Source organism: Suricata suricatta, chromosome 1 (assembly GCF_006229205.1).
Source record: "Suricata suricatta isolate VVHF042 chromosome 1, meerkat_22Aug2017_6uvM2_HiC, whole genome shotgun sequence".
NCBI classification, from domain to species: Eukaryota; Metazoa; Chordata; class Mammalia; order Carnivora; family Herpestidae; genus Suricata; species Suricata suricatta.
Window position 1 is genome coordinate 151130119 of NC_043700.1, and position 15500 is coordinate 151145618.

Below are 15500 nucleotides of genomic sequence, written 5' to 3' on the forward strand. Positions count from 1 at the left end.
TACCTCAGGAAAAACAGTGTATACCACCCCATACCAGAAGAAGCATCTTCTCAGATCTTTCCTTTCCTTTAAGAAGTTTAAAGAGCCACTTACCCAGTGGTCAGACAATCTTTTTTAAGTTACTTAATCCTTATTATGCATCATTGCTTTAAGAACTTTCTAAATATTAATTCAGTTAATCTTCACAGTGACCCTATGAGGTATACACTATTAAATAGTAATGGGAAATATATCTTAAGCTGGAGTCAGAAGCTCTGAGGGAAAAGAAAAGACAGCTCACAATGTGTATTAAAAAATACTTGCATAAAATGCGCATGTATGAGTCCCCATCTAAGTATCAGAGCCCCCGGGTCTCTGTGGGCGAGAGTCTACAGAGAAATCTGGGCAAAAAATAAGGTTAAAGATGTGCAAGGTAAGGTAATCATCTCATTTCTTCTGGTGATCCTTAGTTCTGGTCTTTCTGAAAGAAAATCTGAAGTGAGGAAAAAGTGGCTTAAACCACTTTCTCCTAAGCTGTAACATAAGAGCCTGAGATAGCAGAGAGAATAGTTACCAGTCACGAAAGGTCAAAAACAGTCTGGGATCCTTCATTCAGGATCCTTCAAACTTCAGTGGTCCCTGAAATAACAATATCACGTTTAAAAGGAAAGGAGACTTGTTACATCGGATGCCTCCCCTCCATAAGGCTTTGTGGTAAGCATACAGTCCTCAGAAGAGAGGTTAATTTTTTTCACCATGTATTATTAAAAGGACAAGAAAGTGTGTGCAATACAATTGGAATCATAACACTTAAAAATGGTAAAAGCAACCAAAACAAACTAAAGGGTTTGATTTCAGAATGTTTGTATGTTTTCAGTGGTTATGGATTCAGGAGTATGAGCCAGAGATTTTCATGACACCTGCTTCTGGTTCCCATCGATGGATAATTTTAAAGCATTACAATCAGTAATTCTTGAAGAGCATCAAGGAACATCAAGCAAGTGTTGAAAAAAAACTGACCTTATATAAAGTGAGTCAATTAAGAAATTTAAATTTAAAAATTCTGAAAGATGCTATAGGTATCATTATATAACTGGACTGATGAAATAAATGAGTATTTTCTCTACAACTGTCCAAAGCTCAAAAAATGTAAATGACACCTGATTTCTAGATTTGGCAGTATTATTATAAATGGTCAAACGGTAATATGTGCTATATTTCACTTGTTTCTGAGGTAAAGCTCTTTCTTTTTCCTTTTATACTGACTGCCTTTTTCCCACTATAGAAATATCTACCCCCTAATTCTCTAATCAGAAATATTCTAGAGGCACCTGGGTGGCTTAGTTGCTTAAGCTTCCAACTCTTGATTTCAGCTTAGGTCATGATCTCCCCTAGCTCTGGGCTCTGTACTGGGTGTGTGTAAGATTCTCTTCCTCTGCCCCTCCCCTGCTCACGCCTTCTCTTTCTCTTAAAAAAAAAAAAAAAAAAAAAAGAAAGAAAGAAAAATTCTAAAACATCATAGCAAATTTTAAAAGTATCAGTTATTACATCATTATCCCCAGTCTGGACCCACAAATCTAGCTTTTTAAGCTAAGATGAGAACTCCAGGTTATGTCAGAATTTAAGGGGGGGGGGAATCGTCACTTACTCTATAGTCAAGATAGATTTGGTGGTGTTCAGTTGAGCTGGAACCAAGGGAGTTAACCATAATGAAAGACAAATTACAGTTTCTTAGAATAACAACAGGTTATTGTGTATTTAACTAATGGGTGACTAGTTCTATATGGTCAGCCAAGAAGGATTCTATGGTCCTTTGTATTGCTTCATGCCCAGAATGGTGGCAGCCACCATATAAAATTGGTCTGCACTGGTCATATTGTTGGGGAAGATAGGAAGTGAAAAGAACCTGGAAGGAGCTGAATACAAAGTCAAGGACAGGATAAAGCCAGCTTTGGGGAGGACACCAGGATCTGGAAACTTTTGCTGAGGAAACCTGGCAGACTTTGTGCAAGCACAAAGTGACCTCCATTAGGCGATCTGTCTGTAGAGTTGGCTCCGTTTAAGGACTGCTTGTGAACCAGGCATTCTGGCACTCTGTACTACACATTATATGGGCAATCACTTGGCATGAGTACACACACATTATCCTGGAAGATGTGTCAAAGTCCAAATGTCAATGCACTTCTCAAGAGTTACTCAGGAAAAGCTGTTTCAGCAATGCCTTAGTTATTATCATGAAGGTAAGAGAACAGTACAACCTACCTGAACTATCCATCCAACAACCAGTTCTTCTTACCATGAGAAAAAGAGATTGTAAGTCCTAAGGAGCAATCTCTCTTTGGAAGAGGAGTCAGAACACAGAAGCTTACAAGTATGCTCCAAAGTCTTAGTGTTTGGTCACATCTTTGTTACAAAAAATAAATTTCTGCCTCATTTCCAAAATACATTTCCTGTTGTTAATATCTTTACATATGAAATAAAATTTAAATATTTACTTTTATGATTATTTTACTATTGATTGGGGCAACTAATTAATTTTCCAGGATTAATTTTATGAAAAGATACAGGAATGACATTTAGGCCCACCTTCCATTGAGACAGTAAACCATAACTAAGCAACATTAATAAGAAATAAAATTTTATAAATCAGAGAGAGAGGTAGACACTCATGGTTCCCACCCTGACTCTCAAAGTCTGGTATAAGATCTCTCACATAAATAAAGCAAGTAGCTAAATTTTATGAAACATTTGCAATTCTATGGCATAACAATCATAATGAAAACCTGAGCATGTGTTTATAAATACCCATTAAATAAATTACTTTATGATTAGTTTATGATTTGGGGGTTGCACTGTCTCCACAGACTCAACTGGATTAAGTGCATGGTCATTACCAGCAGCTATTTTCTTCACAGATAACACCAACTCTTCCTGTGACTATTTTTGTGCAGATGGAGGTCTACAAGATCACTTCTAAAACAGAACACTTCTGCAATGCTAATGTGAAGTATTCCAAAATAGAACTGCCACACATTAGAAGTATATATAGTTTAGCAAAGTATTCTCCAACATTAGTATATTTAAGACAGCATTTTTGGATTTTGTAACAAATTTACTTTTGTTGGGTGCTTGGGATAGTGAGAAGAGGGGAGGGAGAAGGAAGAAATGTTATTCTCATTAAAGCTGTTTTTTTTTTTTTTTTACTGGCTACAGCTCTAGTTAGGAGTTAAATATGTGGGCCTCAGAGAGTGTACTTGGCTCGAATCCTGACCCCTTCTCTTCCTAGCTAGGAAACATCTGCTTACCAGCCTCTCTGGAAATTTAACATCTTAAGTTCTCAGACTGAATTTACAGTAGAAAAGACAGTGGATGCCACATTTTCTTAATATTTCAGCAATTTTCTGTTGCAATTTTTCACATGAAAGAACCTATATATGTAGACAGACTGCTTTAGGGATCATTCATTCTTTAAGTACTGATCTGAATTAATTTATTTTTATCATCTAATAATTACTTTAGGGATTTTTTTCTTCATTTAAAAGAGTGCACATTATCCATTATTTCATAGATATAATTACATGCCATTTGATGGCTTCAGCATCATAATTGCTAGTTTATATAGAAGCTTCTAAAAATTAAAAATCACTGGGAAAGTCAAGCAAATCTGAGTCATTTTCCATTTGTCATAAGGATACAATTCTTACATTTTCATTTCTAAACCTAAAATAATAAAAGCATACAATTTATCTGCATTGGATTTATATGGTACACTTTCAGATGAGAAACAGAATTAAATTTTTTTTTTGTTTAGATGCAGAAAGAGAATCACAAACAGGGGAGAGGGGCACAGGGAGAGAGAGACACAGAATCTCAAGTAGGCTCCACGCTGAGCATGGGGGCTAGATTCCACAACCCTGGGATCATGACCTGAACTGAAATCAGGAGTTGGATGCTCAACAGACTGAGCCATCCAGGCAACCCCAGAATTTTTTTTTAATCAGAGTTCATTTTAAGCATCATAAATGTCTTGGTCTGGTGTTTCTCAGAATGTGCTCTATGGTTGATGCCAGCTTCTTATTCAAAGACCAGTACATTTGAGAATGCAGGTAAAATGAAGTTAAATATGTTTCTTTCCTATGAAGCTTTTCAGAGTCTTTAATATGCTGGTATCATTACTGTTTTCCAAAAGAGCAGAGAATATGCAGTGCTTCCCAGAGTTGACTTTCTGGTCTCTGTCATGACTAGTCTTCTGAACATACCCTAGGAATCACTTGTCTTATTTCTTTCAAAAACTTTTTAATTTTACTTTTAAGTAATCTCTACATGTGGGGCTTGAACTTAAACCCAAGATCAAGGGGCGCCTGGGTGGCTCAGTCAGTTAAGCCTCTGACTTTGGCTCAGGTCAGATCTCCCGTTAGTGGGTTCAAGCCCCACATCGGGCTCCATGCTGACAGCTAGCTCAGAGCCTGGAGCCTGCTTCCAGTTCTGTGTCTCCTTCTCTCTCTGCCCCTCCCCCTCTACGCTCTGTCTCTCTCTGTATCAAAAATAAATAAAACATTAAAAAAAAACAAACAAAAAAACCCCAAGATCAAGAGTTGCATGCTCTAGCGACGAAGCTAGCCAGGTGCCCCTCTTTCAAAATTTTTTTATTTTCTTTAGGTAGTATGTATTTCATACACAAACCTCCCCTACACTCCAGGGTACACTGCTCAGTAAACTCAAGTGAGTTGACTGAAACACTTTCGTTAAATAAACCTAAAGTTTTAGGTAAAGTTCTGATTTCAAGCATGTAGGTAAATAGAGTACATTAGGACAAGTACATAGCAACTGTCTGAATCCTATAGTTTTCCTAATTTAAGGGGAATTTCACAATATTTTTATTAGTTCTGGAACATCAGGATACTTTGAGAAGAAACTGTTCTGTTAAAAAAGATGACCAGAAATAGAGTGAAACACAGCACTTGGTGGCTATCATATTTTTATCAGACCCAGTAATCCCAATACACTTCAACTAAGACCGAGGAGTTGGCAGCATGCCAGGCAGGAGTGCTCTTGGACCAGTCATGAGAAGACTGAGCACTGAGATTCTCTTCCAGAGAGGAGGGAAGGGGTATCATGGCGGCTGTCAAGTGACATGAGGGAAGAAGGAAGAGTTGTCTTCTTTTCTGGGTCAGCACAGTAGGAGGCAGATATTTGCTGTTATGTGGATTCAGAATATGAAGAGACAGAATCAATAATACTTTTTGAAGAGGGCAGGGGTCACTGGAACAAATGGTGAGAGGTCCAGGGATAGTAGTGACCAGCCTATATCAAGGAATAGCAGGTCCTGGACACTTAGGTGGATGGGCTATGGCATATGCTGTGGAACTCTGAGCCAGGCCTAAAGCTTCGAATTGTTGCTTCCTCAGCAAGAAATGTCATCTCCTTCCTTCTTGACATGATACAATTCTATTCATCCTTCAAGACCTATATCCTTGAAGCTTTTCCCAAGTCACCAAGCTCAGCAATAACTGACCACACCTTCCTCTGGCTTCGAGGTGCTTTAGTCATATATATTTTGAGTCACACCATATATTACAAACTGAACTGTGTCCATTCAAAATTCATTTATTAAAGTCCTAAACCCCAAATACCTCAGAATATGTATTTGGAGACAAAGTTTTTTTAAAAAGAATATTTATTTATTTATTTATTTATTTATTTATTTATTTATTTTTGAGAGACAAAGAGAATGCAAGTGGGGAGGGGCAGAGAGAGAGAGGAAGACACAGAATCCAAAGCAAGTTCCAGGCTCCAACTTGCCAGCCTAGAGTCTAATGCAGGGCTCACTCATGAACTGTAAGATCATGACCTGAGCCGAAGTCAGATGCTTAACCAACTGAGCCACCCAGATGCCCTGGAGACAGAGTCTTTACAGAGGTAATTAAGGTAAAATGAGGTCATTAGATGGGCCCTAATCCAATATGACTGGAGTCCTGATAAAAAGAGATTAGAACACAGATACGCATAGAGGGAAGTGAAGATGAAGATGGTCATTTACAAGCCAAGAAGCCTAAACCAACAGCAATAACACCTTGATCCTAAATAGACTGCTAGCCTCCAAAACTGAGAAATTAAACTGTAGTTTAAGTCACTCATTCTGTAGTACTTGGTTATGCAGCCCTAGAAAACACTATGTTGAATGATATTAAAGTGGCCACTGGGGATCTTCTGTGACTCTGCTTTCACACCTTCACAAGTGTACTTTTTCTACCTGGAATACCTTTCTGCCTTTGCCTAGAGAACTCCTAACTGTTCCCTCAAACACATTCAAGGTGTTATGTACCCTGGAAAGACATCCTTGAACACTCCAGCCAGAAAGAAATGAGTCCTTCCTCTGTTCTCCATTTGTGCCTGTACAGACATCACGGTAACACCACACAGCATGCTCCAGCTCCTAGACTGCAAGTTCCCTGGGTATGGGGACTTTGCCTTGTTTATTCATCTATAGCACCCATTGTGATGCCAGATACAACTAAATGACAATGGCTTGGCAGGTTTCTCAGACCTGCTATTTCTGAAAACTACATCATTTTTAATTTTTCTGTTTTTCCCACTGGTCTGTCTCAGAACTGCCTTTTACACGTCTTACAACAATTCACAAGCAAAATCAAATAATATTTAGAAATAGTAACAGAGACAGATATGATTTCTAATGTGAAGTTTCAGTGTCTGGCCACATTTCTCCCACATGCTAGAAGATGTGTGGGTGCTGGTTCTTTTCACTGCCAAATGTTTCCATTTGAGTTTCAGAAGGTGCTGTGAGTAAAAAAATCAGGCTGACTTTGAATGGAAAATATTGGCAGTGGGGCACTTCCTGCTATACTGTATATTTAGTGCAGTAGCACAAAAGCTTTAAGGACATCTGAGGCTATATTGATCAGGGTTTTAATCAGTGAAGCAGAACCAGTAGGAGAGAGAGGCAGAACTGTGCACATGTGCGCGCGCGCGTGTGTGTGTGTGTGTGTGTCCGTGTGTGTGTAAGAGATATTAAAGGATTTACTGCAAGGAATTGGCTTCCACCAGGCAGTGGCTGGCTAAGTCAGTCTGAAATCTACAGGCCAGGTCCTCAGGAAGGGCAGACTGGAACTCATGAGCAGAGACTGAAGGTGCTTTTCACAGATGGAATTTCTTCTCTCAGGGAAGCCTCAGCCCTATTTTTAAGGCCTTATAATTTATTGATTCAGGCCCACTTAGATGATCTTGAATAATTTTCCTCACTTAAAGTCAATGAATTATGGACTTTCATTACATCTACAAGTACCTTCAGAGCAACAGTTCAATTAAACTTTTTTTTTATTAAATAACTGCAGACTGTAGCCTAGCTAAATTGACACACCAAAATGATCATCAGAGTCCATCCTTTGTCAGACGTACCCACATACAATTCCGTAAACCATATTTAGTCTCCAAATAAAGTCAATAACAAAGTCATACTTCCACTAACATGATACAAATATCCCATGTACACTTGAAAACACACTGAAGGGGCGCCTGGGTGGCTCAGTCGGTTGAGCGGCCGGCTTTGGCTCAGGTCAGATCTCACGTTTGTGGGTTCGAGCCCCGCGTCAGGCTCTGTGCAGACAGCTAGCTCAGAGCCTGGAGCCTGCTTCAGATTCTGTGTCTCCCTCTCTCTCTGCCCCTCCCCCTCTCATGCTCTATCTCTCTCTGTATCCAAAATAAAACATTAAAAAAAAAATTAAAAAAAAAAAAGAAAACACACTGAAGAGGATGCAAAGTCCTTAAGTAATATTCACACTTCTCCTATAACTTACATACTGAGGTATAACCTTACTACTAATGTATCTTACAATATGGAGAGGAGAAGAGGGGGAAGAAAACAAAAATATCTGGTTAATATATACACAACCATATTCACTAAAAAATAAGGAAGAAATACCCATAACTATGAGTCCTTGTTTTAGCAACTGGTCATGTGGTCACAGCTATCTTTATATGTATATTTACATGAATATGTATATACAGTCTTTATATGCATATGTAATCTCTGTAGCTATCTTATTCCATTACTCATTCCTCATTCCTTTTACCTTTGACAAGGACCTCTGCTGTTTGCCTGGTGAGGTGACACAAACATACAAACCTGAACAACCCAGGCCACGAGCTGTCCTGAACTGGATTGCTGTAGTGTCCTATTACTCCACAGGACCCGAGAGTACTAGGAAATGCCATAAAAGATCTCCTATGTTGCACACATGCTCTTCCTCACCTCTACTGTACAGCAGCAGCCCAATTTCCCCTTGGTAGTCACGCTGGCCAGTACAGGTATCCCCTTTTCTACATGTTCATGGAAAGACATGAGGAGCCCCAGAGGCTGGGTGACAGTCTCAACTACCAGTTCAATGGAGTCACTGTTGTGTCTCCTTGAGGAAGTATTCCTGACCTACTGAACTAAGAACTCTGGGCAAGAAGAACCTAAACAAGGGGATGGGAAACAAAAATTTTCCTAGGGCGTTACTAGGGATAAAAGTGACCATTTCTAATTCTAGCCCTTTATTCCTGGGCCTGTGAAGCCTGCTATGAGAGAAACAGTTGCATACATTGGATACTGACTTACACCGCATCTTAGAGGACAGTCCCGGCCCTAGTATTACCACCTAGCTGACACTGTCACTGAGTCTTCTAAAGGCCATCCCACCATTCCACCAAGCCAGCTGCTTCAGAGTGATGAGAACATGGTAAGACCAGTGAATTCCACGAGCATAGGCCTATCAAGTTCCTTGATCAGAAGTGATGTCTGTGTTGAGATGCTTGGGTAGGTCAGCCAGTTAAGCGTCCAACTCCTGGTTTTGGTTCAGGCCATGATCTCTGGATTTGTGAGATCAAGCCCTGTGTGGGGCTGTGCCTGACAGCACAAAGTCTGCCTGGGATTCTCTTTCTCTCTCTCTCTCTTTCTCTCTCTCTCCCGTCTGCCCCTCCTCTGCTCGCATTTTCTCTCTCAAAATAAATAAATAAATATTAAGGAAAAAAAAAAAGAAATGATGTCTGTGTCAAATACCATTATAGTGGGGCGCCTGAGTGGCTCAGTCTATTAAGCGTCCAGCTTCAGCTCAGGTCATGATCTCACAGTTCGTGGGTTCAAGCCCCACGTCGGGCTCTGTGCTGACAGCGCAGAGCCTAGAGCCTGCTTCTGATTCTGTGTCTCCCTCTCTCTGACCCTCGCCTGCTCACACTCTGTGTCCCTATCTCTCAAAAATAAATAATAAAAAATGTTAAAAAAGAAATGATTACAGCAGATAAGGTATTTCGTAAGTCCACAGATGACAGTTTTGGCAGAATTATTACATGCAAAAAAGGCAAATCTGTATCCAGAGTGCCTGTTCTAGTAAGAACAAAGTGCTGCTCCTTCCATGATGAAAGTGGTCCAGTGTAATGAATCTGTAGCAGGTAGGTACTATTCACCCTAGGACACGGTCCCATATTGTGAACTTAGTGTTGGTCTCTGTTGGCCTTGGCTGGTGGAAGTTAGTGTTACCGAGCCAAGGCATAACTTCCATCTCTGACACTACTGTATTCATAGGCCCACTGACAAATAGATGGGGAAAGAGGCTGATGGACACCCACAGAGTATGTTATTCTATGCATTTGATTATTAAAATCCTTCTGAGGTCATCCTTCAGTTAGCACTCACATGGACACAAATGCCCTGAAATCCTATGCCCATTCAGAGAGGTCTATCCACATACCTCTTCTACAGATCTCTTTGTCACAAATTTTCCAACCATATTCTTTCCAAGTCCCCAACCATCTAAAACACTGCCTACTACCTACAAACTGTTATAGACTTGTACTTCTCGCCATTTTTCCTCATAAGCAAAAAGAACAATCAGAAGCACTGATGGAAGTTCCGTCCACTTAAAGGATTTCCCTTCACTGCTCTCCTTTGGGGCTGTCCCAGAATGGGGCTATAACATTACAGCTTTTGAGTGGTATTTCAATATAATGCAAAACTATCCATAAACCAGGCCTAAATTTTCTCTTCCTCAGTTAACTGGTCATAGGGATCTCCCCATGAGGCCATAGGCATAGGATGGGAGAGAGAGGTATTGTAGCAGGAATGGGGACCCATGGGTAATTGGGCCACTTCTTCATGTAACTTACTTGTGCCTTCTGGGCCTGCTCGAACCTGATCTTGTATATACTAAACTTCCTTTTGATAACGAAATACTGTGCACACCCAGCTTTATGGCTTGGTAGTTAGACAACACCCAGTTCATGACTGGCAGCTCCGGCCACGTGATAACTTGTGGTGCCTGGAGAAGTGTTCAGTGTCTACTAAGCCAAAAGCTGCCTAACATCAGCAAGCCAAAAGCTGTTTCTCAAAGATATATAGTTATCTGCAGAGGAAAGCAGGGTTTTGCTCCAAAATTCTGAGCTGCCGACAGCTCCAAACGGCATCCTTCTCTGTCAGTGACACTCAAACACCACTGGGTCTACTGTCTCAAATGGCCCCAATGGCAAAGTAATTTGCATGCCAGCCTGTATCTGTTACTGAACCTTCTTGTGTTCTGGGCATTACTTAAAATTAGCAGATTTGCAGTCACTCAGTAAGTGGGCCAGCGTAGCACAGAAAAAAGAGGAATATACTGCCTCCCAAATCCACAGAGGCCTACTAGGTGTTGCCTCTCTCTGGTAGTAGGATGGGCCAGATGCAACAACTCATATTTCACTTTAGAAGAGGTACCACAACATGCTTCAGGCCACTAAGCGTTTTACTAATGTAAAAGGCCCTGAATTTCAATTGGATTTATTTCCCATTCTCTGGCTAGTGTAACTTATACCTCCTGCTCACCAGTCCCACCATTAGGTTTGCAAGCTTTTGGTCTCTGCGATATTATGTGTCAGTGATTTCTTTGAAAAACAAGATGATTTTTAAAAGATTCAGGTACTCTTGAATTAGTAACAATTTTAAGGTCTGGGTGTATTTACATCAATACCTTCATTAAACTGAGAGCTGGGTGGCACTGATAAACCAGAAATGAAGAATGTAATGTCCGTTGAATAGAGGACATTTAGGAACTTGGGTGGGTATGACTGGTTTAACTGGAAATAAGCTAAGGGTTAGAGACTAGAAGTCATGACAAAAATGATCATAATTATTAATGCAGAGACTCAATAAAGGTTAGTGAAATAATTATTTAGTTACAGATTTCAGAATGATTTGATTCACTAATAATTTTTTTAAACCTAGGAGTGGTGTAATCTTAGTTCTTGTTGGATAGAAGGGGAGTCTGGGGTCAAATTCTATGTCTAAAACTATGTCTAAAGACATAAAAGTTCCTAGAAAGGATAGAAGTCACTAGTTGTATTATGTGAACATCAGTTCTTAATATATTTAGCTGAAATCTTGATGATACCAGTGGCAAGTGGACGAAGGTCATGACACTGACATGTCTTAGATGCATCAGGTAAAGTACTTGTTGCTTGTGTAGATGACCTATGGAATACAGACCCTACTGGGAGCAGAATGAAACCGTGAGGGCTCAGATGGACCAGGAATAAAAACTCTCCAGTCCTCTCTGTCTATTTATGGGTAGAGCTACCCTGATACTATTGTTGAGAACAGGTTAAAAAAAAAAAAGTTTGCAAAGATTAAAAAAAATTCTAGCCTATCTCAGGATTCCAGATTATGTCAGACAGTCCTGTCAGGCTATTTTTTCTTGATCTGAACCCCATTCTCTTGTGCTTGATACTAAGTTTATTTCTTTTGCACCTTATTCTGTTCTCACTGGAGACCACTAGGCAGGGCTGGCACAGTTCTTTCAAGATCACTGTCCTCCCCCCAGGTTTCTCATTCCCAGGCTAAATCTTGGACAACAACTCAGGTAACAGATTCACTCTGGAACTGTACAATTCTAGGGAGAAACACAATAACAACAAAAATACAATCACTATATCAGTTTTGTAGAACCTTTCCATTAACTCACGCACTTGACACTGGTGGAATAAATGGCAATCCAATTCTGAGATTCTAAGGGTCAGTGATTTAAATGTCCACCTGTATCTTGGACGAAATACCTCTCTGACTAGTAACCACTGGGTCTGTGTGGTACGGGAGTAGCCGTCCTTTTTCCTTTCATGGTTGGGAAACACTTTTCCAACGGTAATCTAGGGTTTGTAGTGGCAGGTGTTTTAGAAATGCTAATGTTTGCCACACAACTCACACTCAGAAGTAAGTCACTTCAGGGGCGCCTGGGTGGCTCAGTCGGTTAAGGCTTTGGCTCAGGTCATGATCTCATCATTCATGGGTTCGAGCCCCGCACAGGGTTCTGTGCTGACAGCTAGCTCAGAGCCTGGAGCCTGCATCAGATTCTGTATCTCACTCTCTCTCTGACCCTCCCCTGCTCATGTTGTCTCTCTCTGTCTCTCATAAATAAATAAAAAACATTAAAAAAAAAAAGAAGTAAGTCACTTCAGCGAGTCACAGGAGCTCCTCAACTAACATCAGGAAATCTTACAAAGGTTACTACTAAGGCACAAATATCGTGACTAAATGATGCCCTTCTGGGCAAATATTGTTAATTTTTGTTTGTCTGTTCTGGTATCACCAAGTCCAACAGTGGCTGCAACTATGACATTTTTGTTTACTGTTTCTTAGCAACAAGGAAAAATGCTCTTCACTTCAAGAGGTTGTGTGAATATGGGGAAATGGACCCTACAGTCTTGATGATCTGGGTTTATTTAGTCACCTTTGCCATTTGCTAGCTTCTTGGGACCTCAATTTCCACATCTATAAAATGAGGTGATTACACTACATACCATCTAAGATTCCTAATTCTAAAATTCTATGAACTGTTTCCTTAAAAAGCAATCCAAGGTTAGAAAAGATTCTAATTCATAAAACCTGTTACTCTTTTCATAAATTTTCTATTAATTATATTCATTATGTTTTTTCTACTCCTAGTTTGTTGGCAAATCATGCTGGTTTTGTCACCACAATGGCTACTTAGCAAAATTAAGGACATTTAAGGCTTAGGAGAGGCAATAATAACATAGTCTGAAAGTTATTAAGAGAACCAAATTATTGTCTCTTTATGTTAGGATCCAGGTCCCCATTCCTAGGAATGGCAACACTGATGGAGAAGGAACCTAGAATTTAAATCTCCAGTCCCTATCACCTCACGGCCATCCTCACTGTCTGACTCAGTGAAGTTTTCTAAGAAAGGTAACTAATGTGTAAGCCTCAAATCTGAGGAGAATGCTGTCTGATTTTCTTGGTGTCTTGTATATTCAGGAATATATGCCCCAACTGGACTCTTACTCCACCTAAGAACCCTACAACTTTATATCCTGTCTACAAAACTCAGACCATCTAAGGAGAAGCAACACTATTCTGGTTAACACATGTCAGTGCTATCTATACAAGAGCCCTGTCTTCCATTGTGTTTAGTGCAGATCCAAGACTATGACTGAGGAACAAATATTTACTACCGTCCTACTGTACACAAAGCTCTGAACTAGCCCTGGCATATCACAGGAATTCTTGAGTTCCTGACATCTGCTAGTACTCAAAATTTAGGAGAAGAGTAAGTTGTTTTTCAAAATTCACGAAGTTTTCAACATTCAGGTCTCCTATGAGAAAGACTTGTGAAGTCTTACTAGGAGAAAAACCCCTGGTAGGAGCTAATGGGCCTCTCTCTACCTGATGATCCAAAGGGTTTAGTGTAGTGTTGATGGCCATAAAGGTGGTATGTGTGTGTACTGGGGAATGAGCTGAAAAAGATATAAAGTCTTCCGCTGAGGGCACGTGAAGCCCATGGAGGTCTGGATTAAGGGGAATCCTCAGGCCACTGTCTTTCAAGTAATGGGCGAGAGCCCATTTAGCAGACCCTCTAATCACTTTAGTGAGGTGTGACCAAGAGTCCTCTAAACCTAAGTAGAAAAGAAGAGAATAACGTGGAATACAAAATAGAGTGAGCTCTATTTCATGAAACTTGTTTCTAGTTTATATATGTGTGTTTATGTGTGTCTGTATACACAACTTCATACACATAGATGTTCTGATATAAAACGTATTTCTTGCTCTAGATCAAGTAAAAAATATTTGAGAAATGTTAATCAAGAAAAACTGCCACACCTCCCAGTAAGTTAGACATTTAGAGCTAAGAGTCAACAACCATTTGTCAATACAAGCCATTGTGTATGTGGCACTCACTTTGGCTAAAGAAGCTGAGAAAGCGTGTATGCAAGAACAAGCTGAAAGTTGCCAACGCTGTTAAATAAGTTCCCTGACACTGCCAAACACAGAGGTCGTGTGCATATTGTTGAAATCTCCACTTTGGCTTCGATCATTTTGTTTCTCAAGTACAAAAACTATCTTGGAGGTGAACAAAACCTCCTACTTTTTAATTAAAGAAGAAAGCTTTATTAAACTTGAGGTTTTGTGCCTGCTGAGTTTGGTGTGGCGTAGAACTTGAAAATTGTAATTTGCAGCATGACTTTAAAAAAGTACTATGCCTTACCTTTGACAGAAAATTCCTTCAATATGAAGTTTCATGCAGAAAATCAAATCTGTATGTACCAGATTCATTTCTGCTGAATCATATTACTTGATATTTTTCAACTGTCTTTCATATAACAATGAAAGGAGCTGGGAGAGATGGTGAAGTCACTACCTGCTTTCCACATCGGATTGGAGAAGCTGTTAGCTCAACAAGATCAAATGCCAAGAGTAAAGAAACCAGGTTTCTATATTCTGAACCTGATCTCCAGCCATGTAGCCAGATAGGCACTCAGGTCAGAAGATAAACTACTACAGAATGTTTGAAGGATTCCTTTCCTAGAACAATAGCCAAAGTACTAATGGACCACCAATGTATCAGACAGAAGACTGAAGATCCTTCTGGAACCATAAAATGGAAGTATCATATTATGTTCCTTTACACAACATGTGGGAAATTTTAGATCTTGTGACTAACCTCAAGAACTGAACAGGATGTTTAAAGGGATACATGCACCTCTATGTTTACAGTAGCTTCATTTACAACAGCCAAATTATGGAAGCAGCGTAAATGTCCATCGACAGATAAATGGATAAGGAAGACGTGTGTGTGTGTGTGTGTGTGTGTGTGTGTGTGTGTGTGTGAGAGACACACACACACGAACACAGCCTCTTTAGCAGGTGGTGCTGGGAGAACTGGACAGCAACATGCAGACGAATGAAACTAGACCACTTTCTTACACCATACACAAAAATTAACTCAAAATGGCTGAAGGACCTGAATGTGAGACAGGAAACCATCAAAACCCTTGAGGAGAAAGTAGGAAACAGCCTCCTTGACCTCAACTGCAGCAATTTCCTACTCAACACATCCCCAAAGGCAAGGGAATCAAGAACGAAAATAAACTATTGGGACCTCATCAAGATAAAAAGCTTCTGCACTGCAAAGGAAACAATCAAGAAACCTAACAGGCAACCAACGGAATAGGAAAAGATAGTTGCAAATGACATATTGGATAAA

At 39.9% G+C, this 15500-nt stretch overlaps 1 protein-coding gene across 4 annotated transcripts in view; it reads right to left on the bottom strand.

Moving 5' to 3' along the window:
• KIAA1211 (KIAA1211 ortholog) overlaps positions 1 to 15500 on the bottom strand; it is a 259149-nt gene that overhangs the window by 55760 nt on the left and 187889 nt on the right. For 2 of the 4 annotated variants that reach the window (XM_029945569.1, XM_029945584.1), the window contains exon 1: positions 6305 to 6411. The exons of the other annotated variants lie outside the window; for them this stretch is intronic. In XM_029945569.1, the coding sequence (XP_029801429.1) occupies positions 6305 to 6317 (13 nt within the window). In that variant the 5' untranslated portion in view covers positions 6318 to 6411. Of the gene's footprint in view, positions 1 to 6304; positions 6412 to 15500 lie in introns of those variants that run through there. 4 annotated transcript variants of the gene reach the window in all.